This window comes from Vipera ursinii, assembly GCF_947247035.1.
Source record: "Vipera ursinii genome assembly, chromosome: 15".
Lineage (NCBI taxonomy): Eukaryota > Metazoa > Chordata > Lepidosauria > Squamata > Viperidae > Vipera > Vipera ursinii.
In genome coordinates, this window is record NC_139528.1 from 3,750,283 (window position 1) to 3,777,345 (window position 27,063).

At 48.3% G+C, this 27,063-nt stretch overlaps 3 protein-coding genes across 3 annotated transcripts in view; 1 reads left to right on the top strand and 2 right to left on the bottom strand.

The window, feature by feature from the left end:
- Positions 1-27,063, bottom strand: part of VEGFB (vascular endothelial growth factor B) — a 147,975-nt gene that overhangs the window by 61,566 nt on the left and 59,346 nt on the right. The gene's annotated exons all lie outside the window — the stretch shown is intronic.
- STIP1 (stress induced phosphoprotein 1) lies at positions 1,235-17,030 on the bottom strand. The gene is made up of 14 exons (XM_083373994.1): positions 16,891-17,030; positions 12,191-12,400; positions 11,360-11,501; positions 10,523-10,664; positions 9,254-9,422; positions 8,545-8,671; positions 7,404-7,506; positions 6,329-6,449; positions 5,532-5,628; positions 4,512-4,636; positions 3,870-3,906; positions 3,547-3,650; positions 2,793-2,965; positions 1,235-1,601 (listed from the first exon to the last, which is right to left on the bottom strand). Exons 1-14 carry the CDS (start codon positions 16,897-16,899, stop codon positions 1,529-1,531), a joined length of 1,632 nt encoding a protein of 543 aa, XP_083230120.1. The 5' UTR covers positions 16,900-17,030; the 3' UTR covers positions 1,235-1,528.
- MACROD1 (mono-ADP ribosylhydrolase 1) overlaps positions 20,109-27,063 on the top strand; it is a 111,007-nt gene continuing 104,052 nt past the window's right edge. The window contains exons 1-3 of the mRNA XM_083374044.1: positions 20,109-20,510; positions 23,801-23,902; positions 24,028-24,147. Coding sequence (XP_083230170.1) covers positions 20,255-20,510; positions 23,801-23,902; positions 24,028-24,147 — 478 coding nt within the window. The 5' untranslated portion in view covers positions 20,109-20,254. The remainder of the gene's footprint in view (positions 20,511-23,800; positions 23,903-24,027; positions 24,148-27,063) is intronic.

Below are 27,063 nucleotides of genomic sequence, written 5' to 3' on the forward strand. Positions count from 1 at the left end.
TATGACTCATGGACTTCAACTCCCAGAATTCCTGAGCCAGCTATGCTGGCTATGCTGGCTCAGGAATTCTGGGAGTTGAAGTCCATGAGTCATAAAAGAGCCGAGGTTGCCTACCCCTGGTTTAGACCCATTCCCAAAAACTTTTTCTGTCAAGGATTTACATCATTTGCTTAGCAACCGTTTGGCCGTTACATCGGCACTTAAAAAAAGTAACCGATGACTGTTTTTCACTGTTTCAGCATCCTCATGATCCAAAAATGGAGACACTTAGCAACTGACTCCTATTTACGACGGCTGCGCTATCCCGGGGTCATGTGAACTATTTTTGTTGACCTTCTGCCAAGCCAAGATTTGCTTAACAACTGTTGTGTCTAACTTGGGGTGGGTCTTCAAACCTGGCAACGTTTTCAAGCAGACGGACTTCCAACCTCTTCGGCCGTTGTGTAATTCACAGACGCTCAACCGGAACGATTTCCAGCTGGGTGAACGTCCAACTCCCAGAATTCCCTAGCCCTTGATGGGAGAATTCTGGGAATCGAAGTCCACGCATCTTGAAATTGCTAAGCCTGGGAGACAGCTCGAGCTATTCAAGACGCCGCGAAGTTTTTCTTTGCGACACCACACCCACGCGTCCACTACTTTCCACATTTTCTTCTTCCCAATCCCTATGACGGTAGTTAGCTTAACAACCCTGCCAGGATTGAGAAAACTGGACTGCAGAAATTACAAAACGCTTGCCAAGAGCAAGGGTCTCCAAACGTAGCTATTTTTTAAGACTTGTGGGGGAATTCTGGGAGTCCACAAGTCTTTAAAAGTTGCCAAGTTTGGAGACCCCCGGTCTAATGTTAACAACTGCAGTGATCCCCTTAACAGTCGTGGCAGGGAAGGCGATGAAACGAGGCCCAACTCAGCTAACCATTTCGCTTAGCAACGGAAATTCTGGGCTCCGTGCTGCTCGTAAGTCAAGGACTACCTATAAACAGACTGGACTTTTCTTTGTCTGTTGAATTGATGGGGGGGGGGAAAGAAACCTTCAGAGAATTGACATGGGAAGACTGGGCCTCTAATTTGGCTTTTTTTTTATTAGGTGTGCAGGAGACCAAAAGTAAACCACAGCCTCACAGCCGAACGAAAAACCGGAAAAACAAGTTAACGAGGCTCCCCCCTGTGCCACAGTTGCTGGCCTGACAGAATTAAAAACTGCAAGGGAGGGGCGAAGAGAGGGAGACCCAAAAATAATAATAATAATAATAATAGTAATATGGCAGCTCACAACAGGGGGTAACCGAAACAGAGCAACGGGCCGGGACGACGGACAAGGCCGATTTTCCGGTGCCAAACAGGATGGAGGGCTGGTACGAGCCACGCGTGTGTGTGAGAGGCTGACACCTCGTCTCAAATGTGTGTGTCTCTCTGCCTTTTGGCGAGGTGATGGTCCCGCTGGACCTATTTTCATGGAGAGGTCCATCAGGCTGCCTTTTTCAACCGGGGGCGCGCGGGGGGCAAGTGTGAAGGATGGTCAGAAACATCACCGGATGGCGATCAAGCCAACATCCATGAGCTTCTGGATCTTCTGAGCAATGACGGGGTTTTTCAAGTGTCTGCGGAGAGAGAAAATGGTCAGGAAGGTCCCTAAATAAAACACACACACACACACACACACACACACACACACACACACACACACACGTCAAATACTTGTTAACTATTTAGATTACCTTGCTAGGCCCCAAACATGGGACAAATCTTTATTTCCTGTTTCAGCCTATCTTGAAGGCCATCGAACAGGCAGTAGTCATACCGGTGACAGCTCATATATTTATGTAAATTACTAATTTAATTAATTCTTCATTCCCTTAATTCTTTGTTAGTAATTTACATAAATATATATCTATCTCTATATCTATCTCTATATCTATCTCTATATCTATCTATCTATCTATCTATCTATCTATCTATCTATCTATCTATCTATCTATCATCTATCTATCTATCTATCTATCATCTATCTATCTATCTATCTATCTATCTATCTATCTATCTATCTATCTATCTATCTATCTATCTATCTATCTATCTATCCCCTGCTTTGGCCACATTTAGCAAATTTGGAAGGCTTCCAAAGCTTAGTAACAGAATAGCAGAGTTGGAAGGGACCTTGCGAGGACGTCTAGTCCAGCCCCCAGCTCAGCAGGAGACTCTAGACCATTTCAGACAAATCTAGAAGAGAGCGTTCAATGGTATCTGAAAAAAACCGTGCGGGAGAATGTTATCCTTTTAACAGCCTCTAGCTCAAGTGTCTCTCGAGCTTGGCAACTTGACGACGTCTGTATTTCAACTCCCAGAATTCCCCAGCCAGCCAGCCACAAGCAAAGCATGCTGGCTGGAGAATTCTGGGAGTTGAAATACGCACGTCGTCAAGTTGCCAAGCTTGAGAAACACTGGAACTAGCTCAGACCTGGATATTTTATGGGCCCTGGGCCCACTTTCTCCCTGCCTGGCCCATCTGATGTCAACAGGGAATTAAAACTCAAATGTAAATGTAAATTAAGTCCCTGCCATGCACGATACAACTGCCTTGCTTTTATTTTTTTCAAGGCAACTATTTTCCCCTTCAATTTAGGTATGTGCATTCGTGCGTGCCAACGCAACTCCCCAGCCCGATTGGCCTGGCCCTCCCGGGAAAATTAATTGCAATTCTAGCCACATTCCTTAGCAAGCAGCTTGGCAAAGGCCCAACGCTCAGGATCCCCTAATTTTTCCCTTACGGGTTTTCCCCAGCCCTCACTCACTCGCTTAGTGCCTGCGGATCTTTCTGCATCTGCTCCAGGATCAGCCGCATGGCTGGATCGCTCATGATCTGCTGCACCTCAGGATCGGCCATGGCCCGGCGCTTCACGTCCTCAGGGTTGTCGTTGCGATTGTACTGGGACATCAGGCAGCGCTGGTAACCTTCTGAGGCTTCCTGCAGAATCACACACCCGGGGAGAAAAAAAACCTTTCTAGAGGACCGTCGTTGTGCGGGACTCGTTTGAGCCAGCAGCATTCCCTAATTACGGCCTTTAATTATCGTTTCTTCCCGTAGTTTCCAGGGTGCCGGGCCACGTACTGAGTCCTCGCTTATACGACCCCAACGGAGTCCAACGTTTCTGCTGCTAAGCGAGACATTTGCGAAGTGAATTTCGGTCCTGTTTTACGACCTGGCTCGTTACGGATGTTAAGCGGATCACTCTTCAGTTAGCAAGGCGGGTGTCAAGTGGATGTGGCTTTCCCCACTGACTTTGCTTGTCAGAAGGCTGCAAAAGGGGAACCGCAAGAGCCCCGGGGATACCGCAGCCGTCATAAATACGAGCCGGTTGCCAAGTGTCTGAATTTCGACCGTACGATGCTGCATCGGTCGTTAAGTGTTAAAAACGGTCACAGGTCCCTTTTTCCCCCCCCAGGGCTGGTTGTAACCTTGAACGGTCACTAAAGGAGGACTGCCTGCAAATGCCATTCCTTGCCCCTCACCCTCCCTGCCGGCGGCCTGTCTGGCCAAGCCCTCACCTTGCAATTCGCATCCAGCTCCAGGGCTTTCTGATAGACATCCATGGCTTTGGTGTAGTCCTTCATGGCTTCCAACGCCGCCGCTTTGCGCGTGTAGCCTTTGACTGCAAGCGGAGAGAAACGCCGCCCGCTTGAGAAGGTGGGACGCCGTTTGCTCCGGCCTTGGCTCTCCCCTCCGTGCAAGAGGAGGAAGGGGGGCCCTACGCATTAAGTTCACGCTTCTCGACCTTGGCTGGTTGGAGAGGGGTGGACTTCAACGCCCAGAGTTCCCCAGCTGCCCCGCACCGCCCCGCAGAGAGCCGGGTTCAAATCCGTTTACTTACTGAACGCGGGTTCCAAACGGATGCATTCCTCGCAGTCCTGCGGAACGGAGAAGGCGTTTTTGAGGGTCCCTTTCTCAGCAAAAATGTCTCTTCCCCTCCCTCCCCTCCCCTCCTGTCCAGCTGTTCGCTCATCTTCCCGATTTGACTAGCCAACTGTTGAGAAAGGCCATTTTTGACTCTTTCGGGATGGTGGGAAAGGGGTGAGCGTCCAGTGGAGACTGCGGGATTTTTAAATTCAAGATGGGGGCAACCTGATTTCTGTTAAAAGCAAACCTGGTTCTCCCCCCCCCCCCCCAGACTTGTCTTGTGAGGTGAGCAAAAGAGGACTGGTCCCCTGACCCCGGGATGCTGCGATCGTCGTAAACACGACTCAATTTGCCAAGCATCCGATTTTTGATCCCTCGACCGTGGGGGATGCTGCAACGGGCATTAGGTGTGAAAAACGGTCGAAAGTCACTTTTTTTTCCAGCCCCATTGTAACTTTGAACGGTCCTTAAAACGAATGTAATGTGAAGAGAGAAAAGTCTTTTAACGTCTCCCGGGTCTCCCTGACAAACTAGCTTTCCGCAGGCCGAGATTATAAAAGAAATCAAAGAGGTCACGGCGGCCTCTCCCCAAGCGAGGCGGGGCTGGGATGCTCACCTTGAGCGCTAGCTGGAACTCCAGCAATTTGGTGTAGCAGGCAGCCCTGTTGCTGTACAGTTTGGCATCGCTGGGGTTACGTTTGATAGCTTCAGTGTAGTGCTTCATGGCTTGCGGATAATCCCCTGTGGGAGAAATCCCCCGTCACTGGGCGTACAGAGCCTCCAAGTTCCAAGGCAGTATATCTTTGAATAATGACTGCCGGGCGAAAAACAACGGTGGGGCTTTCTGGCTGCACTTGCAGGCTTCCTAAACGAAGCAGGTTGTTGACTAAAGGCGGAGAAATGAACTGGATTGGGGGCATAATTCAGCCACGCTTTTTCCCCGCAATTAATCTCCTAATTCCACTGTTAGGAACTTCATCTTCCTACATCTTGCCAAATTGCGCCCAATCTGCAAGAAGCCGCATTTTTAAGCCGCTGGCAAGAAAGCACAAGCTTTAATGCGGTGTTTTTTTTTCTCAGCCTTAGCAACTTTTAAGCTGGGTGGACTTCAACTCCCAGAATTCCCCATCCAACATGGCTGGCTGGGAAATTCTGGGAGTTGAAATCCACCCAGCTCAAAAGAGAAAGGGCCATGGTGGAGCAGTGGGCTAATGCCTCCTTAAGTAACACCAGCTGCCTGCAATTAGTGCAGGTTCGCATCCCACCAGGCTCAAGGTTGACTCAGCCTTCCGTCCTTCCGAGGTAGGTAAAATGAGGACCCAGATTGTTGGGGGCAATTAAGCTGACTTTGTAATAATGCCGCTTGGCGTGTGTGTGTGAAAGCCCTAATAAGCAGGCATATACATAGAATGAAGGCTACTGCTAAGCTTGTAAGCCGCCCTGAGTCTTCGGAGAAGGGCAGGATATAAATGGAATTAAAATAAATAAATAAATAAAGACGGGCCTAATGGGGCCAGTGTGGGGAGCACTTTTCCTCCAGCGGGGAGAAATGGATTAAGCCCAGCAAGGGTTTTTTTTTTTTTTACACTGATGCAACGTGCAAAGAACAACAAAAACCCGAACGCAACCGCATCACCTTTCTGGAAACATTCGTTGCCTTTGTTCTTCTCTTCCAAAGCCAGCTCAGGGTTGATGTATGCCTCCCTTTCTTGTTCTTTTAAGATTTTCTCAGCCTGGGGAGAAAGGAAGTTTAAATATTATTCATCCAGGAACAAGCTCCGGTACAAAGGAACAACTGGACGGTCAATTCTAGTCCCACTTTAGGCATGGAAGCCAGCTGGGCGACTTAAGGCCAATCACCCGGAGACGGTGAGTTCTAGTCCCGCCTTAAACATGTAAGATGGCTGAGTGACTTAGGGCCAATCACCAGGAGATGGTGAGTTCTAGTCCCACCTTAGGCATGAAAGCTGACTGGGAGACTTTGGGCCAATCACCAGGAGACATGAGTTGTAGTCCCGCCTTAAACTTGAAAGATGGCTGGGTGACTTAGGGCCAATCACCAGGAGATGGTGAGTTCTAGTCCCACCGTAGCCATGTAAGATGGCTGGGGGACTTAGGGCCAATCAACCAGGAGATAGTGAGTTCTAGTTCCACCTTAGGCATGAAAGCTTCTGATTTGTATCAGTGCCTCTCTCAGCTCAACCCACTTTGCGGGCTTATTGTTGCTGTGGGGAAAAGAGGAGGAGGAAGGAGGGGGGAGCATTAGGCACGTCTGCTGCCTTGAGTTTATAAAAAAAGCAATAAAGGCAAATGATAAATAAATAAAAAGAGGAGCTGGAAGATGCGGAGACTGCTGGGAGAGTGTCAAGAACAGGAGCCAAAGGAGTCAAAAACCCACAGAGTCACGGACGGATCTCGGAGATGCACACTTGCCTGCTGACACTTCTTCAGCACCTCTGGAATCCGGTGCTCAGCCAGGGACTTGTTGTAAAACTGAATGGCTTCCTTGTACTTTTCTTCCTTGAAGTAGGAGTTCCCAATTCGGGCGTAAGCTCTAGACACAAAACAATCGCAACGACAACCGTCATCCTCCAGCTAGCTAGAACGGACAGCCCGACAATCTTGTTGCTAAGTGAGGCATTCGTTGGGTGAGTTTTGCCCCATTTTATGACCTGCCTTGCCACAGTTCTTGCCATATATTAATAGAATAGAATAGAATAGAATAGAATAGAATAGAATAGAATAGAATAGAATAGAATAGAATAGAATAGAATAGAATAGAATAGAATAGAATAGAAGTGGAATTTTCCTCCAATGGGATTTTCCCATGGATTTTCCCAGGAAACATAGATAGGGCAGCCTAGAAAAGTTAGTGCTCTCCTAACCATACCCAAGCACTCCGAGTTTGTTGGCAATGTCCATTTTGCTCTATGAGTTCATGGTGACCTAACCCTAACTCTAAGTGGAATTTTCCTCCAATAGGATTTTCCCAGGAAACATAGATAGGGCAGGCTAGAAAAGTCAGTGCCCTCCTAACCATACCCAAGCACTCCAAATTTGTTGGCAATGTCCATTTTTGCTCTCCGAGTTCATGGTGATGTAACGCTAACCCTAGTGCAGACATGTCAAACTCGCGACGTCACGTATCGGGACTGTTTTGCCATTGCCGGATGACGCATCTGGCCCACGGACCGGCAATTTGACACCCCTGCCCTAGAGAACAGAATAGGAATGAATAGAACAGAATAGAATAGAGCTGGAAGGGACCTTGGAGGTCTTCTATCCCAGCCCCCTGCTCAGGCAGGAGAACCTATACCGTCTCAGACAGGTGAATGTCCAGTCTCTCTTCACCCCCAAAATGGGAGCTTGGACCATTCCGATGCAAATCCAACTTGACCGGGCTGGTAGCAACGCTTGGCCAGCCCCGAAAACATTCAAGGGGCTGCTTAAAAAACAAAGCAACTGCGATCCCTGTGAGAAAACCAACCCAGGAATGTTGGCCACCTACTTGGCAATCTGCCGATAATCTTCCCGGTTCTCACGCCCCACCTCGATGGCAGCTTCGCAGAGTTCTCGGCACTTGCTGTAATCACCTTTCTCAAAGTACACGGCTGAAAGTCGAGGGAGAATGGAAAAAAATAAATAAAATCACACACACACACACACAGCTGTGAAACTGGGAGAAGCACAGATGCTTTCCCCACCCAATGATGTGGGTAAGCGATGCCTGTCTTCTCTCCACTAGCTGGAGGAGGAGGATGGGCTTTGGAACTCCACCCCATTTACAGCCATTTGGTTTAGTGACCGCTCAAAATTACAACGGCGCTAAAAAAAAAAATGGATTGATGGCCATCGTTCACCCTTACCACCATTGAAGCAGCCCCAGGGTCACGTGATCAAAATTTGGGATGCTTGGCGACTCGTATTTATGACGGTGGTCACAGTGTCCTGGTGTGTGTGTCTGTGTGTGTGTGACATGATCCCCTTTTGCGACCTTCTGGCGAGCAAACCCAATGTTAGTAATGACCGTGTTACTAACTTAGCAACGGCAGTAGTCCGCTCAAGAATGGTGGCAAGGAAGCTCGTCAAATTAGCTAACCACCTCTCTCACTCAGGAGAAAGAAATTTTAGGGCCAATTGTGATCGTAAGTCGAGGGCTACCTGTACCCTGCAAGCAACAGCTATCCCCAGAAAAAGAAAATCCAGATTGTTCTCTTTCAATAATTCCTGGGTTAATCTCCTCTCCTAGCATGGCTGGCTCAGGAATTCTGGGAGTTGAAGTCCACGAGTCATAAAAGAGCCGAGGTTGCCTACCCCTGTGGACCTAGGTTTTCAACAGCCTTAAATGGACGTCATGGAAACAGGGCCTGCTGTTGTTTAATTGTGCATGATTACCCTCACGGAACACTGCAGACTTCCCTAACTTCACCTCCACTGTGCTACTTTAAACCTATAGAAGGGAATTATTTCCAGCTCAGGGTTGAAATGAGGGGTCCTTGCTGCTCTCTGAGCTTGGTGGTGTCCTTGCAGATGTCTCGTGACCCAACCAGGTCACGTCATCAGTGCTAGGAGAAGGGAGGGCTTTACTCTCTTTTAAACCTGCAGGTTTGTCGTTCCCCCCCCCCCCAGCTCTGTTCTGCCCACCTCACCTGCTTGGTTAGTAATGTAAGTCATGTTGGTTGGATCCAAATCTTTTGCTTTGTTGTAATGTTCCAAGGCTTGCTCGAAGTCTTTCTTTTTATAGGCCTCGTTCCCCAATTCCTTCTCCTTCAGGGCCTGAAAAGCAGCAGATACATCTTGGATCAAGTGCATTCGTCTGGCAGGAAATTCAACACAAACTGTTGGTCCTATAGTAAGGGGTGTCAGCTTTCCCTGCTGGCCATCCACTATATCTGAGAATCAGGATAAGAGATATTGGAAAAAATCTTCCTTCCTTCCTATCACTGGAGGCCTTTTAAGAAGAGACTGGACAGCCACTTGTCTGAAATGGTTTAGGATCATCTGCTTGAGCAGGGGGTTGGACTAGAAGACCTCCAGGGTCCCTTCCAACTCTGCTATTCTGTTATTCGGCTATTCTTTTTTCCCCTCCCTCCTTCCATTCCTCCCTTTTTCTTCCCTTTCATTTCCTCCTCTTTCCCTTCCTTGTTCCGTCTTCCTTCCTCCCTCCCTCCCTCCTTTCCTTCTTCCCTTTCATTTCATCCCCTTTCTCTTTCTTTTCCTTGTTCTGTCTTCCTTCCTTCCTTCCTTCCTTCCTTCCTTCCTTCCTTCCTTCCTTCCTTCCTCCCTCCCTCTCTCCATCTTCCCTCTCTAGTTGCATTCAATTCAATTCCTTCCACCGGCTCTGTCAGGGACTGGTACCTGCTTCTTGTTTTCCGGCAGGTCTTCCTCCATGGGCTCTGCCTTGGGCTCTTTCTTGGGGGGTGGAGGAGGAGGGGGACACATGGCTTCGTCTTCGTCCTCAGCGCTGGCTAGGTCGACCCCCAGCAGCACCCCGAGGGTTGCCATCACCCGGGGGTCCTTCAGTTTTCTGCCACACAGCAGGGAGACAAGCGGGTGAGAAGCCCGTCCTGAGCACTTCGGAACACGTCCCCGTGCACGAAGCCCAGTCTTAACCGGGTTTAAAGAACAGGCCAAACCTGCCTGCATTCCCACAGGGACTCCTCCTATTTAGATGGGCCGTCTGATTTTTGCTGCCTTTGCTCCCTTTTATAACCCTGTGAATTAAGAGAAGGGCAATTCTCAAAACAAGGCCTTTGCCGGATTGCACGGGCTGCAAGTGGCTGCCCGCTAGCGGGAAAATGAATCGGAACTCAGGAATGAGTATTAAATAAATAATTCGAACTCAAGGGCCCCATTCATCAGCGGAGCAGCTTGCCTCCAAGGAATTGTAGGTGCTTCATTACTGGAAGATTTTAAGACGAGATTAGACGGCCCTGCTCGAGCAGGGGGTTGGACTAGAAGACCTCCAAGGTCCCCTCCAACTCTTGTTATTCCGTTAAATGTCCTGGAGTTCCTTGATGGAACTCTAGATAAGTCCTAGGAGGAGTTCTAAAGGAAGATCCTGAGTAATTAAAAAGAGCAACTAAGGTGATGCAAGGCCTGGAGACTAAAACATACGAAGGAACGGCTGCGGGAATTGGGTCTGGCTAGTCTAAAAGAAAAGAAGAAATAGGGGAGACATGACAGCAGCGTTCCACTTTTCGAGGGGCTGCCGCAAAGAAGAGGGGGTCATGTTGTTCACCAAAGCGCCAGAGGGAAGGATGAGAAACAATGCTTGGAAACTGACCAAGGAGAGAAGCAACCTGGAATTAAAGAGAAACTTCCTGACAGGGAGGACAATTCACCAGCGGAACAGCTTGCCACCAGAAACCGTGGGCGCTCCATCACTGGAGCTTTTCAAGAAGAGACTGTCCGAGATGGTGTAGGTTCTCCTGCTCGAGCGGGGTGGGGGGGTGGGTGGGCTGGACTAGAAGACCTCCAGGGTCCCTTCCAGCTTCTATTCTATTCTAATAGCAGATGGATTCCTGGGCTAGGGGACTGGTTGACTTCAACCGAGGAAAGTGCAACTTCGGCTGGATCGTCCGGGTTCCCCTTCTCGCCGCCCCGCAAAACCCCACCGGCACTCACGCCCCCAGCTCTGACGGTTTGTTGCGGAGCTGCTCAATCAGCTCTCTGTAACTTGGGTCGCTGAGCAGGTTTCGGGTGCGAGGATCGCTCTCCAGCTTCTGGTAGAGGTTGGGCATGTTGAAAGGGTTCATCAGGTTCCGCTCTGAAAGAGGTTCCAGAAGAAGGAGAAGAAGAAGAAGAAGAAGAGGAGGAGGAGAGGAAGAAGAAGAAGAAGAAGAAGAAGAAGAGGAAGAGGAAGAAGAAGAAGAAGAAGAGGAGGAGGAGGAGGAGGAGGAGGAGGGGGAGGGGGAGGAGGAGAGAAAAAGTCAGGGCAGGCTGCAAAAGCCCCGTTTCCAGCTTTCACTTCTCACCCCTCTTGACTCTTATTTACGACGGTCGCAGCGTCCTGGGGTCATGTGACTCCCCCTCTGGGGACCTTCTGACAAGCGATGGGGAAGCCACTTAACCACCGTGTCACAGGCAGTCCTCCATTTACGGCAGTCTGTTTAGCGACCGTTCGAAGTTACAACGGTGCTGAAAAACGGGACCTTGGACCGTTTTTCACACTGAACAACCTTTGCAGCATTCCCCCCCTCCCCCATGGCCACATTTTTACCTTATGCATATCTTAATAACATTCAATCTTCATACCTGGTTTTTTTAAAAAAAAATTCAACCCTTTCCATAGACCCCCACCCACCCACCCAGTTTTTGGATCCAGGATGCGTCGTGGAACGTTTGCACGGCCCTTTGATCGCTCCTGCTTCCAAAAGCGACGGGCCGTTTCTATTCCCCGACTGCTGCGACGGAAATCAAACCTAGCCAAGTCAGGAGAGACCCAGCTCCAGTCGCCCTCACCTGCCAGCCTGGACTCCATATTTTGCAGGCCTTCCTTCAACTGGGCATTGCCCGGCTCGTGTTTCAGCCCTTCCGCGTACGTCTTCTTCGCTTCCTCAAAACGGTTCAGGAATTCCAAGGCAGCTGCTTTTCGAGAATAGCCCTGCAAAGAGCGCGAACGGATCAGAGAAGGCCAGAGACGCCCTCCCCCACACACTTCCTCCACCCCCGTGGTCGTTAAGCGAACCCACAGTGGCGGTGGTCGTTAAGCAAATCCACCGCAGTTGTTTAAGCATTGGGGCCTTTGGGCCAGCATCGGAAATAAATGCTGCTTTTCAGGGGGGAAAAAAAACACAAAAACATTGCAGGTAGGTAGGTCATGCGACCAACGGGTGGGGCAGCCAGAACGCAGTCCTCGGCTTACGACCGCAACGGAGCACATTTCTGCCGTTCGGCGAGACAGGGAAGTGAAGGTGAATTTGAGAAGCTCCCGTGTCAACAAGTTGTTAAAAAGGGAATCGCTGCACTTGTGAAGTTAGTCGCGCTGTTGTTTTAAGCGAGCCTGGCTTCCCCGTCATTTTTGTGTGTCAAGAGGCTGCAAAAAGAGGACCACGCGAGTCCCGGGAGACACAGCGACGGTCATAAATGTGAGTCGGTTGCCCAAAGGTCTGCATTTTGATCATGTGACTTGTGGGGGATGCTGCAAGGGCCGCCCTTGTGGAAAAACGGTCCCACATCGCTTTTCCCTGTGCCGTTGCGACTTTGAACGGTCACTACATGAACGAGGACTCATCCTTTACCGCAGCGACAAAGGGAAGAGGTTTCAAAATCAAGGGGCAACCCTCTTCTCACCTTGCCCCATTCTGGCTTCAGCTCGATGGTCTTGCAAGCGTCGTCCAGGGCCTTGTGGTACTCCCCCTTTTTGGCATAAGCCGCCGAGCGATTGCTGTACAGCACGTGGTTGGCAGAGTCCAGCCGGATGGCCTCGGAGTAGTGCTTGATGGCTTCGGCGGTGTTGCCGGAGCTGAGGGCCTTGTTACCTTTCTCCTTCAGTTCGTTCACCTGGAGAGAGAGAGAGAGGAGAGCAGAGGCGCGTTAAACCTGGCTAAGCGCCCCATCTTCCAAAGGTGAAGAATGTGTAGACAACCGTATTTGGGGAGCAGAACTTCGGTTGCTAATTTTACCTCTTCTTTTTGCCGTGGCTGTTAAACAAATCAGTTGTTAAGTGAATCACATGGCTGTTAAGCAAATCTGGATCCCCCCCCCACTATTGACTTTGCTCGTTGGAAGCCAGTTGCAAATGGGGATCACAGGATTTTGCAACTGTCGTTGCGGAGAGTCCAAATTTCTTCTGATTGTGTAATTGCAGGGATGCTGCAATGGTCATTAAGTGGGGTCGTTAAGTCCCCTTTTTAGGGCCACTGTGGCTTCAAATGGCCATCAATACAAAGGATGGCTTTCACTTAACAAGCATGCAACTAATTTACCTGCAGTGACTGCCTTAACTGTGGGAAGAAAGGTGGCAAAATTCACTTCCCAACTGTTTTGCTTAGCAACGGAAACTTGGAGCCCCAATTGTGGTCGTTAAGTTGAGGACTACCGGCACACGGAGGCAAATGACATTCAGATATCTGTAGCTATGTGCAAGTCACACTCAGTTTTTCTTTAAAGGGGTAGGCAACCTTGGCTCTTTTATGACTCGTGGACTTGAACTCCCAGAATTGCTGAGTCAGCTATGCTGACTCAGGAATTCTGGGAGTTGAAGTCCACAAGTCATGAAGGGGCCATAGTTCCCCCATGCTGGCTCAAGAATTCTGGGAGTTGAAGTCCACGAGTCATGAAGGGGCCATAGTTCCCCCATGCTGGCTCAGGAATTCTGGGAGTTGAAGTCCACGAGTCAGGAAGGGGCCATAGTTCCCCCAATGCTGGCTCAGGAATTCTGGGAGTTGAAGTCCACGAGTCATAAAGGGGCCATAGTTCCCCCAATGCTGGCTCAGGAATTCTGGGAGTTGAAGTCCACGAGTCATGAAGGGGCCATAGTTCCCCCAATGCTGGCTCAGGAATTCTGGGAGTTGAAGTCCACGAGTCATAAAGGGGCCATAGTTCCCCCAATGCTGGCTCAGGAATTCTGGGAGTTGAAGTCCACGAGTCATGAAGGGGCCATAGTTCCCCCAATGCTGGCTCAGGAATTCTGGGAGTTGAAGTCCACGAGTCATAGAAAAGCCCATCTCTAGGAAGAGAGCCAGGGAGACGGAAGGGCCGACCTGCACCTAGCTGTGAGCTTTTGACCACCACCTGCTCATGGACGCCAAAACTGCAGCATCTGCAGCTCACGTGTGTTTGCAGCCTGCAAGCCATGATGTAAACCATAGGACGAGGTCCCTGCCACATCCCAGGTTCTCTCCAGAGGAAACAGCAAGCTAGAGGTGGCCTCCTCTGAGTCACGGCTCCCTTCAGCTAGGGACCAGTAGCTAAAATTACAGAGGGCCAAGAATAACCATCCTTTTGAGCAGTGACAAAACGTCACGGAGGCACTCTCTGCAAGAACCCAGGTTTACCTCTGCGTTTGAGCTATGTGGGAAAATGAGTTTTGTTTTTTTAGAAAATCAAAAAAGGGAGGAAAAAGGCAAGATAACACACGCTTTCAAAGATACCCATCACCCTGGCCCATTTGGGATGGAGCAAGGCAGAGGGGGAAAAAAATAAATGAAAGCCCAAAGACGCAGCATGATGTAGTTGGACCCCAGCCAGGTTGCTATGGTATAAACCCTGACACAATCACACCCACCCAACTGCCTTACAGGTCTGTTCTGTTTTTCCTCCCCCCCCCCCTTCAGTTTCTGGCACCTTTTACTTAAAAGGCCAACTGCTTCTGCCCCGTTCATTTTCACACCCGGGCAGCAACGCAATTAGGATGGTGGCAGGAAAGTTTTTAATTAGTGGCAAAAGGTCACCGGGGGGGGGGGGGGGGGCAAGCTTGACCCCAAAAGGAGATGACCTTTTGCACAGCAAAGGTCCCAGGTTAACATGTTTAGCCAACAGCTTTTTTTTCTTCAATAGAGGAATCCTTGCTGAGGATTTTCAATTAGCTTGGTCCACACAGGGTGCCGAGTCAGAGTTTAATAATAGTTTACCGAATAAACTGGTTTTCTGCAATAGATCAGGGGTCCTCGACCTTGGCAACTTTTTAAGACTTGTGGACTTACAACTCCCAGAATTCCTCAGCCAGCTTTGCCAAGGTTGAGGGCCCCTGCAATAAATGACATCAAAAATCAGGATGCCAAAAGTGATAGGTGGTGTTATTTGTGCCACTGAAAGGGGAATATTTGCAGCTCAGGGTTGAAATGTGGGGTCCTTGGTGCCGTTTCCTTGCAGACGTTTCACGGCCCAACTCGGTGACCTCATCGGTGCTAAAAGGGAGTGGGGGTTTGTTCTCATTTTATATTCTAGTGGCTAGCCTTATCAGTATTGGTGGGGATGGGCTTAGAGCAGTGGTCTTCAAACTTGGCCCTTGTGAACGTCAACTCCCAGAATTCCTCAGCCAGGTGTGCTGGGGGTTGGAAGTCCACAAGTCATAAAAGGGCCGAGTTTGAAGACCCCTGGCTTAAAGGTTTTTTGTTTTGCTTGCGCTGTTGTTTTGGGATCAAACACTGATAGTCTTGATCATGGGTCTTCAAACTCGGCCCTTTTATGACTCATGGACTTCAATTTCCAGAATTCCTCAGCCAGAGTGCCTGGCTGAGGAATTCTGGGAGTTGAAGTCCATGAGTCATAAAAGGGCTGAGTTTGAAGACCCATGGTCTTGATCATATTACCTAGCTGGGTCACGAAACGTCTGCAAGAAAACCACCAAGCTCAGAGAGCACCAGGGACCCCCCCCCACAGTCCACCTCTGCTCTGCAAACCCTAGTCCCTTCTAGCCCTGATGATGTTACCTAGTTGGGTCACAAAACGTCTGTAAGAAAACCAACCAACCTCAGAGCGCGCCAAAGAGCCCTCATTTACTCAGCCCCCCAAGCCGAGCTCGATTTAGCCAGATGTGCAAACCCAGCCTCTGTCAGCTGGGCCCTTAAGCAAAGGTCTCTGCGCCTTCTGGAAGCAGCCCTATCAAAATAATCCGGAGAAGTGAGAGGCTGCAGGCTTTTGCGTCCCACCTTATCCGGGATTCGGAACATGCTACAACGTGCAACTTAGGCTTGGCCCCTCTTTTTGGGCAAACAGCTTCCATGAGCCGAGAGGTTGCGCTAAAGCTCAGCTCGAGCACGTCCCCCCCCCCCAGTGCTTTGCTGGTGAGGCAGCCTTTACATTCCTGCCCAAAGGACACTGGCTTGTGTGCAAGCTGCCTTTGCAAGATCAGAAGAGGGAGGCTCCAGCCTGCTCCAGCCCCCTTGGGGCAACGTGGGAAGGATGACGGGTGGTCGGATGGGATCAATTGCCTAAAGCAGGGTGTCTTCCAACTGGGCCCTTTTATGAGTCGTGGACTCCCAGCGTGCCTGGTTGAGGAATTCTGGGAGTTGAAGTCCACAAGTCATAAAAGGGCCCAGTTGGAAGACACCCCCCTGCCCTGAAGCGTCCCACTCCCCTAGAAAAATGTGAAAGCGCTTGCAAGATAAGGCAGAGCCTGCAATACGGAGCAGCTCCCTATAAATCTGAGCAAAGGTGTCCACTTTGACCACCGAGATGCCATCAATTCAATAAGCCTTCCCCGGGCAGACTCATTCCACCCCCACCTACACACACACACACACACACACACACAATTCTCAATTCAGAACCCACAACATCCATAGGTCAAAGCCCCAAGTCATCTGTAAAGACACCCTTTCCCATAAGCCTCTTTTCCAGCCAGCTATCCTGGGCTTGTGGCTCTCCTCAGTCCAAGTGTACCGTGGTTGGGGATGATGGAAGCTGTAGTTTGGTCTACAAAAGCACAGGACTGAGGCTGGGGATGATGGGTATGCCCCTTACTTTGAAGGAAGCAGGTGGGCCAGGCAGGCTGGGGATGATGGGTATGCCCCTTGCTTTGAAGGAAGCAGGTGGGCCAGGCAGGCTGGGGATGATGGGTATGCCCCTTGCTTTGAAGGAAGCAGGTGGGCCAGGCAGGCTGGGGATGATGAGTATGCCCCTTGCTTTGAAGAAAGCAGTGGGCCAGGCAGGCTGGGGATGATGGGAAGCCAACCCTTCCAAGGACAGCACGTGGGGGGGCCCTGTTGGTTCCCCCTCCCCTCCTTCCCAAGATGCACTGCAAGCTCACCCTTCCTTCCCCGAGGCTGCCCCCCCCCGACTCAGCCTTTGACTCCCCCCTCCCTCTCTCCCTTCCCATGATGCTCTGCACACCCATGCCCCCCCTCGGCACCTTAGATCCTGGGGAGAACGAGCCTCCCCCCCCTTATTCCCACTTCCCAGAATCCTCTGAAAAGCTGCAGGCCCATTTCTCCCGCCCCCCCCCCCCAGAAAAACGTGCTTTTCCCAGAATCCTTTGCAGGAGATACAGGACTCTTTCTTCCTCCTCCCCCCACCACCCTCCACGTTGACCCCCCCCTCTCGCCCACCTTCTCCATGGCGCCGGGGAAATCTCGCTTCCGCCACCGCCGCCTCTCCTTCGGCTTTTTCCCGTCTGGCTCCCCGTCTCGTTGCTGCGCCCGCCTTTCCGTTCTCCCACCCCGCCTTCTGGAACCTGCTAGAATGCTCCCGCCCCGCCCCCGCGCTCCAATTGGCTCCCGCCTCGCGCGCCGGCCCGCCCCCTCCGCGCCTTCCGCAGGGCTGGTTGGTGGGAGAAAAAAAAGAGGGCGGGTTTCCATCCCGCCTTCCCTCTCCGTACTCTACCGGGGCACGGATTGGTTTGCCGCCGCCAGGCTCCCTCCGGCTATTGGTCCGTGCCGTTTGACAGGCTTGTGAAAAGAAAAAAAAAAGGGGGCGGGGTTCTGAGAAAGTCCGCGCTGCGTTTCTATTGGGAACGGGATCCTAAGGGCGTCAGAGCTACTGACCAATAGCGAGGCGGCTTGTCTTTTATTTCACTCCCCCCACCCCTCCCCTTCGTTCTGTGCTTCTCATTGGCTTTTCCGGATTTCTCCCTGTAAAGCCGCTTTAAATGGCTTGAAGGGGTGACGTCATTTCCGCTTTTTCCCTTTCATTGGAAAAGCCGCAAGTTTCTTTTTTTTTTCTTTTTGGTGCTCTAGGTTGGGAAGTTTTGATTTATTGCACTGTAGTCCTGACATGTTTTTAATTTTATCTTGCACCTTTGTAAAATATTTTTCCTGCATAGATATTTTTTTTTGCAAATGTCTCAAAGTACATTCCTCCTTGGCGTATGTGCAATACCGCAAAACATGGAACAATTTCACCAATAGCTGCAAGATCTATTGGCATTTTTATAACTACAAAAATCGAATTGTTTTCCTGGGTTTTCTCGCAAGGCTGTCCTCCAACTGAAATCCACCCGTTCTGGATGGTGACCTGCTTGGGAACGCTTTTTTTTTTTTTAAAGTGCAGTTTTCAATTTTTAAAAAGAGATTATCTGATTCTACATAATGCGGACTTATATTCTATTTTGAGATGTTTGGAGTTGATCTTTTTTTTTTTAAAAAAAAAAAGCAGATTGTAGAACAGGGGTTCCCAGCCTGGGGGTGCGAGATGATATTCCAGGGGGTGCGAAAACTTTAGAAGTTTAGTGAGGGTAATTTCCCTGCCGTCTTGAAGGAGGCGGTGGTGAGACCTCTCCTCAAGAAGCCTGCTCTGGACCCAGCTGTTTTGAACAACTTTCGTCCGGTCTCCAACCTTCGCTTTCTTGCAAAGGTTGTTGAGAGTGTGGTGGCGCATCAGCTTCCCCTGGTCCTGGATGAAGCGGATTATCTAGACCCGTTCCAATCGGGTTTCAGGCCCGGGTACAGCACGGAGACGGCATTGGTCGCTCTGGTGAATGATCACTGGAGGGCTCGGGACAGAGGACATTCCTCTGTCCTTGTCCTATTAGACCTCTCGGCGGCTTTCGATACCATCGACCATGGTATCCTGCTGCGGCGTCTCAGGGGATTGGGAGTGGGAGGCACAGTTCTTCAGTGGTTCTCCTCCTATCTCCTGGGACGCTCGCAGTGGGTGTTGGCAGGGGGGCAGAGGTCGACCCCTAGGACTCTCGCTTGTGGAGTTCCTCAGGGGTCGGTCCTCTCGCCTCTCCTGTTCAACATCTATATGAAATCGCTGGGTGAGATCATTCGTGGTTTTGGAGTTGGGTATCATCAATATGCCGATGATACCCAACTTTTCATTTCAACCCCAAACCACCCCAGTGATGCCCTCGATGTGATGTCCCGTTGCCTGGAGGCGGTTCGGGCCTGGATGGGGAGCAACAGACTTCAACTCAACCCTGACAAGACTGAGTGGCTGTGCATTCCGGCATTCCGGGACATTCAAAATATTCCATCTCTTCTTATGGGGGGTGAGTCCTTACCCCCCGTGGATAGGGCTCGCAACTTGGGAGTCCTCCTAGATTCACGACTTACTCTGGAAGATCATATAGTGGCTGTGACTAGGGGGGCTTTCGCCCAGGTTCGCCTGGTGCGCCAGTTGCGGCCCTATCTGGACCGGGATGCCCTGTGTACGGTCACTCATGCGCTCGTGACCTCTCGCCTGGACTACTGCAATGCTCTTTACATGGGGCTTCCCTTGAAGACCACTCCAACTGGTACAGAATGCGGCCGCGAGAGTTGTCTTGGGAGTTTCCCGGTACTCCCATGTTACACCTTTGCTCTGCGAGCTACATTGGTTACCAGTTGTCTTCCGGGTGAGGTTCAAGGTTTTGGTTATGATCTTCAAGTCCTTACATGGCATGGGTCCGGGGTACCTCGAGGGCCACCTGCTGCCGGCGTCGACTCCCCTCCGCCCTGTGCGTGCCCACAGAGAGGGCCTCCTCAGGGTGCCTCCGGTCAAGGAATGTCGACTGGTGGCCCCCAGGGGGAGGGCCTTCTCTGTGGGCGCTCTGGCGTTATGGAACCAACTGCCGGTTGAGCTCCGGATGGCATTGGACCTTCGCTCCGTCCGGCGCGGGCTGAAGACCCACTTATTTGAATTAGCTGGTCTGGCCTGATGGGGAATGGTAGGGTTTTTTAATGGGTCTCTTTTATTGTTTTATTGTTATTGTAACTTTTAATTGGGCATTTGTTTAATTCCTTTTTAATTTTTGTATTGTTATTTATATATGCCCTGTTAACCGCCCTGAGTCCTTCGGGAGAAGGGCGGTATACAAATTTAATAAACAGTAAACAGTAAACAGAAGTTTCAAAATTATAGTGTATGTGCATAATTTCTTGCCGTTATTTTGAACTTTTGTAAAGGGTGGGAGAATATATTATTTTTTTTAGGGGTGGTGGTGGTTTCAAGTCCGAATCGGCCAGGCTGATGCTGCTCTGAGCATTGTATATATAGAAAGAAAGCAGCAAGATTCGTTTTTCAGCTATAATTAGAAGCTCGGCTCCTGTCAAACGTCCTAAAATTAGCTGCCGGTTGTGCCGCCAACAAATGTAAACTCAGCCCGTTAAGGGAGAGGCAATCCTGTCTCTCTTCTCTCGAAACGTTATTTTGGAGCGGGACTGATGAACTGGGTCTGCTCTAGTACATCCCACTAAACTAAAAGACCTCCCAAGGTCCCTTCCCACTCTGCGGCCGGTTGATCTGTTTATTCAGCGTTGCCTTAGAAGCATTGCAAAGACTACATTTCCCAGAAGGCCTTGGATCTGAAGGCGGGGCGGGGCCACAGAGGCTGGGCTCGTGGGTTGAGCGGCAGCAGCAGCTGTTGTTGCACACTCGCGCCCTCCTTGGCTCTGCTGCCCCCAATACCAGGTGTTTTATATATAAAGGAGGAAAATCCCTTTGCCCTTTCCCGGGACCAACCAGAGAAGGCCCGCTGCAGGCTTTGCAACCATGCCAGGCAGTTTTCTGTCCCTCCAGCAGCAGAGGCTGCTTGGCAGTCTAGGGAGGCTGTCGGGGGAGTGGGGCGGCTGCCCCATCGCTGTCCACGCGGGTGGGAGGCAAGGGGACGGGGCCAGGCTCCCTTTGGGCAAAGCTGCCAGCCGGTGGGTGTTTGCACAGGGCATCCGGAGCTGGGCTATAGTTGCCCCCTTGGCCATGGCTGCTAGGGTGGATTTGAACACGTCCACTGACTGGAAGGAGGCTAAATGTAAGTGAGGAAAAGGGCAAAGTGTGTGGTTTTGTGTGTGTGTGCCTTTGCAAATCCTTTCCCTTGCTGAGCTTGCAAGTCCCACCGTCCCTTGGTGGCTTGCAACTGGCATCCCCTTTAATTTCCTGGCTCTTATCTGCCAAACTTGATAGGAAAGGTTGCTTCAATAGACCATCGTTTAAGGCAACAGGGTATGCTTGCAACGAGAAGAGTTGCTGAAAACTTAGCTTGGCGCTCTCAGATTTAGTTTGCACTGCTTAAAATCGTACCCTGAAGTTGAGGAATTTTAAAGCGGGCCAGTTATTATTTTTAGAGGGGTGATGTGTGTGGAGCTCGCAAATGTGCCAGTCATTAAAAGCATCGAGGCAGAGGGTATATCTGATTAATTAGAATAAAAAATTGGTGGGAACCCTAGAGGTCTTCTATCTCTAGCCCAAGCAGGAGATCCTATCCCAGACAAATGGCTGTCCAATCTCTTCTGGAAAATCTCCAGTGATGGAGCACCTACAACTTCTGGAGGCAAGCCATTTAACTGGTTGACCTGGGATTACAGGATAACAGAATAACAGAGTTGGAAGGAGACCTTGGAGGTCTTCTAGTCGAACCCCTTGCTTAGGCAGGAAATCCTATACCATTCCAGTCCAATCTGTTAAAAACCTCCAGTGTTGGAGCACCACAACTTCTGGAGGCAAGTTGTTCCACTGGTTAATTGCTTTGTCAGAAAATTTCTCCTTAATTCCACAGACTAGGAGCCTAAACTCCATATTATATGGTTCATTGTAGGATGGGAAGCTAATAATGGCATTTTTGTTAGATATATGAGTCAGTACATCTCCACTTGGAAGTTTGATGCTTCTGCAAATTCTTTTCTACAGTTAACTGTAACTGCATTGCATTCTGGAAGCTTTCCTCGCTTGCTTGCTTGGAGGTTGCAAAGCATTGTGGGAAATTTTGTGGTTTCTTTTCCCAAGGCCCAGGCCAGGTTTCTCCAACCTGGTGCCCTCCCCACGTGTGAATTTATTTTCCAACATGTATATCCAATGCTTTTTACTCAAAGTGAGGGACTTGGATGAGATGCTGGCTGGGAATCCTGGGAGGTGTAGTCTCTGCACATCGATCCATTGGTCTGGGAGAAAAATTGCAGCTTTTGCAAAAACAAAAAAAAAAAATTCTGTTGGGTTGAACTAGTACTTGACCCTCCAAAGATTTGCTGCTTCAGATCAGCCAAAAGGACTCCAGAACCATGTCTTTAGTCCTTATTTATGTATTTCTAGGTTGGCTTTTGTAAACTTTGCAGAATTGGACTTCTTCTGCCTTTTCCGTGCCTGCCTGCTCTTCTTGGTCATGGAAAATGAAGTTTCTGTCCCACTTTTTAATCAAATTTCCACCCTGCCCACCTCATCTGTGTGACTCTGGGTGGGTTACAAATAAAAACTGTTAAAAAAATAGTTAACTTTTAACATAAGGGTAAAAAGAAACACAGTTCAAATGTTTACCTGTAAAAAGAGACATAGTTAAATGTTTATTGTTAACATAGTATAAAGAAACATAATCATGTGTTTATTTTTTAAGGTAAAGATAGAAATCTAGTTGAAATGTTTATTTTTAACATGGTAAAAAAAAGAGAGTGAACAACAGCTGTTAAGAGTCTTTCTTCAGTACCCTTGTAACTCTGAACCGTCCCTAAAGGACTGGTTGTAAGTCTAGGACTGCCTTTACTTAATTTCTATTTAATGTTTGCACCTCTGCTTTGTGAAGTTTGTAAGCCACTAAGGTGACAGGGTCACTGAGAGAGAGAGGGGGGGGCGGTGTGTTAAATTTTAATTAATAAATAAAAGAGGCCGCAATTTGCAGCCAGCAGGCAATGGAATGCTCAGGGTCTTGGTTGCCTAGCAACCGGCCTGGGACAGTCCGCTCCTGGACTGGGCCTGCATCCATCTTGTGAGGGGAAAATGTCCTCTTGAGAGACTTTTTCTTTTCTTTTCTTTTTTTCTTTTCTTTTCTTTTTTTCTTTTCTTTTTTTCTTTTCTTTTCTTTTCTTTTCTTTTTTTCCTTTTCTTTTCTTTTCTTTTCTTTTCTTTTTTTCTTTTCTTTTCTTTTCTTTTCTTCTTTCCTTGCAAAAGGCTGGGCTTTTCAAAAACCTCGAAGAGGTTTCAGGAGCAGCAGTTGAAAAGGAGCCCAGCCTCTGAGAGGGCTGCTTTTGAGTCCCCTAGGGAGGAAAATGGCTCCCTCAGAACAATGGTGGCCGGCCTAAGCAAACGTGTCCCCTCTGAGCTGAGGCGGGACTCAAAGATGGCCGCCTGGTTGGGTTTAGCTCTGGGGACCAGGCCGGGGACATTCCTGGTGGGCTCTGCAAGCTTCTTTGGTGGCCAAGGTTGGCATTGAAGAGAGGGGGTGGGGGTCTCCTTGGAAGTAGACCCCTGAATGGCAATTTCCAATTTCTGAGAAGAGAGTCGGTGACAAGCAGTTCCGTGGGTGACACACTCAAGTGAGACACGTACACCGAGCAAGTTAACACCTTGGTTCTTGCACATCAATGTTGCAAAAAAAAAACAAAAAAAAACCAAAACAACCCTGCTTAGGTTAGCATAAGTGTTACTCCCTTATCTAACACCTTCTCATTCCTGCAACTTGTATGTTGAATTGTACTGGCTGTGTAAGGGGTATTATTACATTTTTATTCTGTCCTTCTCTCCTTTCCTTCCTTCCTTCCTTCCTTCCTTCCTTCCTTCCTTCCTTCCTTCCTTCCTATTACATTCTTATCCTTAATTTATTTATCTGTCTGTCTATCTATCTATCTATCTATCGCTATTATTACATTCTTATCCTTTATTAATATCATTACATTCTTATCATTTTTATTTATTTATTGCTATTCTTTCTTTCTTTCTTTCTTTCTTTCTTTCTTTCTTTCTTTCTTTCTTTCTTTCTTTCTTTCTTTCTTTCTTTCTTTCTTATTTATTGACAGCCCATCTTACCACAAGGTAACTCTGAGCAGTTTACAATATTAAGAAGTTTTTTTTTTTTACAAAACCTATAAACCATAGGAACTAAATAATAAAATAGATAATACACACCAGCTTCTAGCCGGTGAAAACATTTTCTTTTGAGGTTGCAATACAATCCCTTAAAAATGATCCCTTTTATAACTGATAACGATAACTTTCTAAATTTGGGGGGGGCAGATCTGCAATAATGTATTGATATGCAGTAAATTGTTGAAGATTTGCGCCCCCCCCCAAATTTGGATACCAACCATTCATTCTCCCCTATTTTATCTTCCCATTCAGCATTTCTAAAAGGACTGAACAACAAACAACGCCGGGCTCATTATTTCACCAAAGATTTCATCAAACTGAAGCAGATCCCAACATGGAAAGAAATGGCCAAAAGTGAGTCATCTTTTTTTTGTTTAAAAAGCTGTTTGGAAGTCAATGACATAGAAATATCTTCATCCCTCCATCATCATCATCATCATCATCATCATCATCTTCATCTCTTCTCCCTTTCATGCTAGGCGCTCGGATCCAGCAGCCCGAAGAAACCATTTACCCCAAAGATAATAATCTGAACGGGAAGATCTCCCTCTTCCGAGGAGACATTACGAAGCTGGAGGTCGACGCGATCGTCAATGCTGGTGAGTGAACAGCGGACCGATCCTGTTTGGCTTTGGGAAGGGCTGGGCATGGCCGAGGTGATTTTTGCATTCCTCGTTCGGGTTTAAGAATGGAAGAAAAGTAACGGACATGATCTTCGCCAGGAGTCTCCAAACTTGGCAACATTAAGACTTGTGGACTTCAGCTCCCAGAATTCCCCAGCTAGAATTAAAGTCCACAAGTCTTAAAATAGCTACGTTTGGAGACCCCTGCTTTTGGCAAGCGTTTTGTAATATCTGCAGTCCAGTTCTCTCGTTAAAAATGTCCTGGCAGTGATGTTAAACTAACTATTCTCATAGGAATTAGGGGAAAAATGTTAAACTAGTGGATACATGGGTGTGGTGTGCAAGAAATAACTTCACGGCGTCTTGAATAGCTCAACCTGTCTCCCAGGCTTAGCAATTTCAAGAAGTGTGGACTTCGATTCCCAGAATTCTCTCATCAAGGGCTAGGGAATTCTGGGAGTTGAAGTTCACCCAGCTGGAAATTGCTGTGGTTGGGTATCTGTGAATTACAAAACGGCCGAAGAGGTTGGAAGTCCGTCTGCTTGAAAATGTATATATGTACAATAGAAACATTTGAAGCCTTTGGAAGACAGAATATCTGTAGAAAATAAGCTAAGTCTAAAAGGACAAAGAAGTAGAAAAAATGCAGTCCTAAATAACAGGGGAAAAAACACTTGTGATTGTATTGTCTCTTCCCCAAATTAATAAATGACCAATTTTGAATCCTTCTGTTTGGAATTGGATGATCAAGCAAAGCAGGTAAGTGATCAGGTTTTTTTTTAATTCAGTGTGGTGGATTGGTTTGTGGGGTTTTTTTCTTTGTAACAAAGATATTTTAAAAATTGATCTATCACTTTCATGCTTCAGACTCTTTAGATTTTCTGTGCTCATTGTATGGCTTAAAATTTGGGCTGTTGGCATCCAAGGTCGAGTTGCAGTAAGAGCATTTGGCAAATGCTCTCTTTTTGGGGAATCAGATTATGGCAAAATTAATTTTCCTCCATCGGCAGGGAATGCCCACTTGTTTGAGTGAGTGACAGTTTCTTTTGCTTGTGTCAATACTTTGGAAGTAGACAATAATGCAAGTATGGGAGTGTAGGGGCATTTCTTTGAAATGATGCTGTGTATACGGATTGCCGTAGGAAGAACAGAGCGAGAGAAATGGGAAAGAAGTTGATTCCATTACTGGCGCAATAGCATCTCTATCTGACATTTTCTGAAAGAGCAAAGGACAAAGCCTTGGCGACTGCCTTGTTTCACAACCATTCGTGGCCACAACAGTGAAGCAAAAGCAACTTTGCAACCAGGCCTCACATTTACAACCGTTGCACGCCTGTAAAGCGAAAGAAAGCTGAAGGAAAAAGCACGGTTGCCGCTGCGCTTAACAATCACTTTGCTTAATGATTGCTGCCAATTGGGCTCGCTAGACAAGGACTACCTGCATTCTGTGGCTTACAGTGTAAGATTTGAGGAAAGGGAGGGCAATTATGGCTGTTTAAGCAGGAAAAAATCATGTGGCTCTTATCACTCTTAGGTCTTATAAACTGAGAAAGGATCTGATTTTAATTTCTGCCCGAAATAATAATATGCAGCAGTTGACTCAGCAGGACCTGGTGTCGTTGCTTGCCGTGTACACTGGGGGACGCCAAAGGTTCAGAATCCAACATCCGACTCCCAATTTCGCCATAGCAATAAATCAGCAGCTTTATTAGCGTTGTTTATAAGGCTTTGCTAACGAGCTTTTTTTTTTTTTTGCTGGTGCTTCATCAGTCTTTCCTTGTACATCATAAAGTCCATATGTCCTTAATTCATATGTGCTGTTGCATGTAAATTAAGATTACCGACAATCCGATTTTATTCCTAGCTGTGAAAAAACCGCTAGCTGCCTGGTTTTTTTTTTCCTTGCTTTGAGGGAATCCAATTTGGTGGGTTTGCAGGAGAGGCGTCGACCAGGGTGGTCTGGGGCAGCTTAACCAAGCAAGCAGGGTGTTTATTTCCTCTTAACCTTGTCTCCATGACAGAAATCTTAACACAACCACGGTCTGAAAGCTCTTGCAGATACCAGATGCGTGGTTAACCCCTCCCAGTGCATCAGCACACATAGCCGGCATTACATACATATATATACATATATATACATACACACACACACACACACACACACACACACACACACTTCAATGTTATATTTTGTTATGAATGAATAACGTGAATAATTTTATTTCTGCTGAGTTCATGACCAAACACGTACAGGCGAGCAATTGGAAAGTTTTGTGCATGGGCTTTAGAACAGAATAAATCCTGCAGGCATATATCAAGTGAAAACAATAATGCAGGTGACAGATTTTGTCTCTCTGTGCTTTTATTTGTTGGTTGAAATGTGCAGGCTGTCCTGTTTTCTTCTCACTGCACTCTTCCAAGTTCAATCTGTTCCTACTGAACCCCAAGACACATATAGATCCATCTCTCCAAGGGGCTGATACTGACCAATTTGGGGAATCTCAGGTTAGAGTTAGAATCTTTACTTATATTTGACCGTTACGGGTTCATCGAACCTTTAAGGAAACGAATGAATGCAGAGGGCCTTGTGCTTCTTTAGGCATCTTGCAAGTCCAAGGAGACACCCCTGAATTGAGAGAGCCATACGATGGCCTTTGCCAAGTCTTACCCTGGCCTTGGATGAAAATAAAGGCGCTCCTCATCCTTCAGCCATTCATTTAGCCACCATTCAAAGTTATGAAAAAGTCACTGAAAAAAGTGACTTAGGATCAATTCTCACTCTTACGACCACCACAGCATCCCTGTAGTAGCCCCTGGAGTATCGGAGGACTGCTATCCTGTCCCCCCTCGTCCTTCTCTTCCACGGAGTAGGCAGACCTCCCTCCCTCGAGG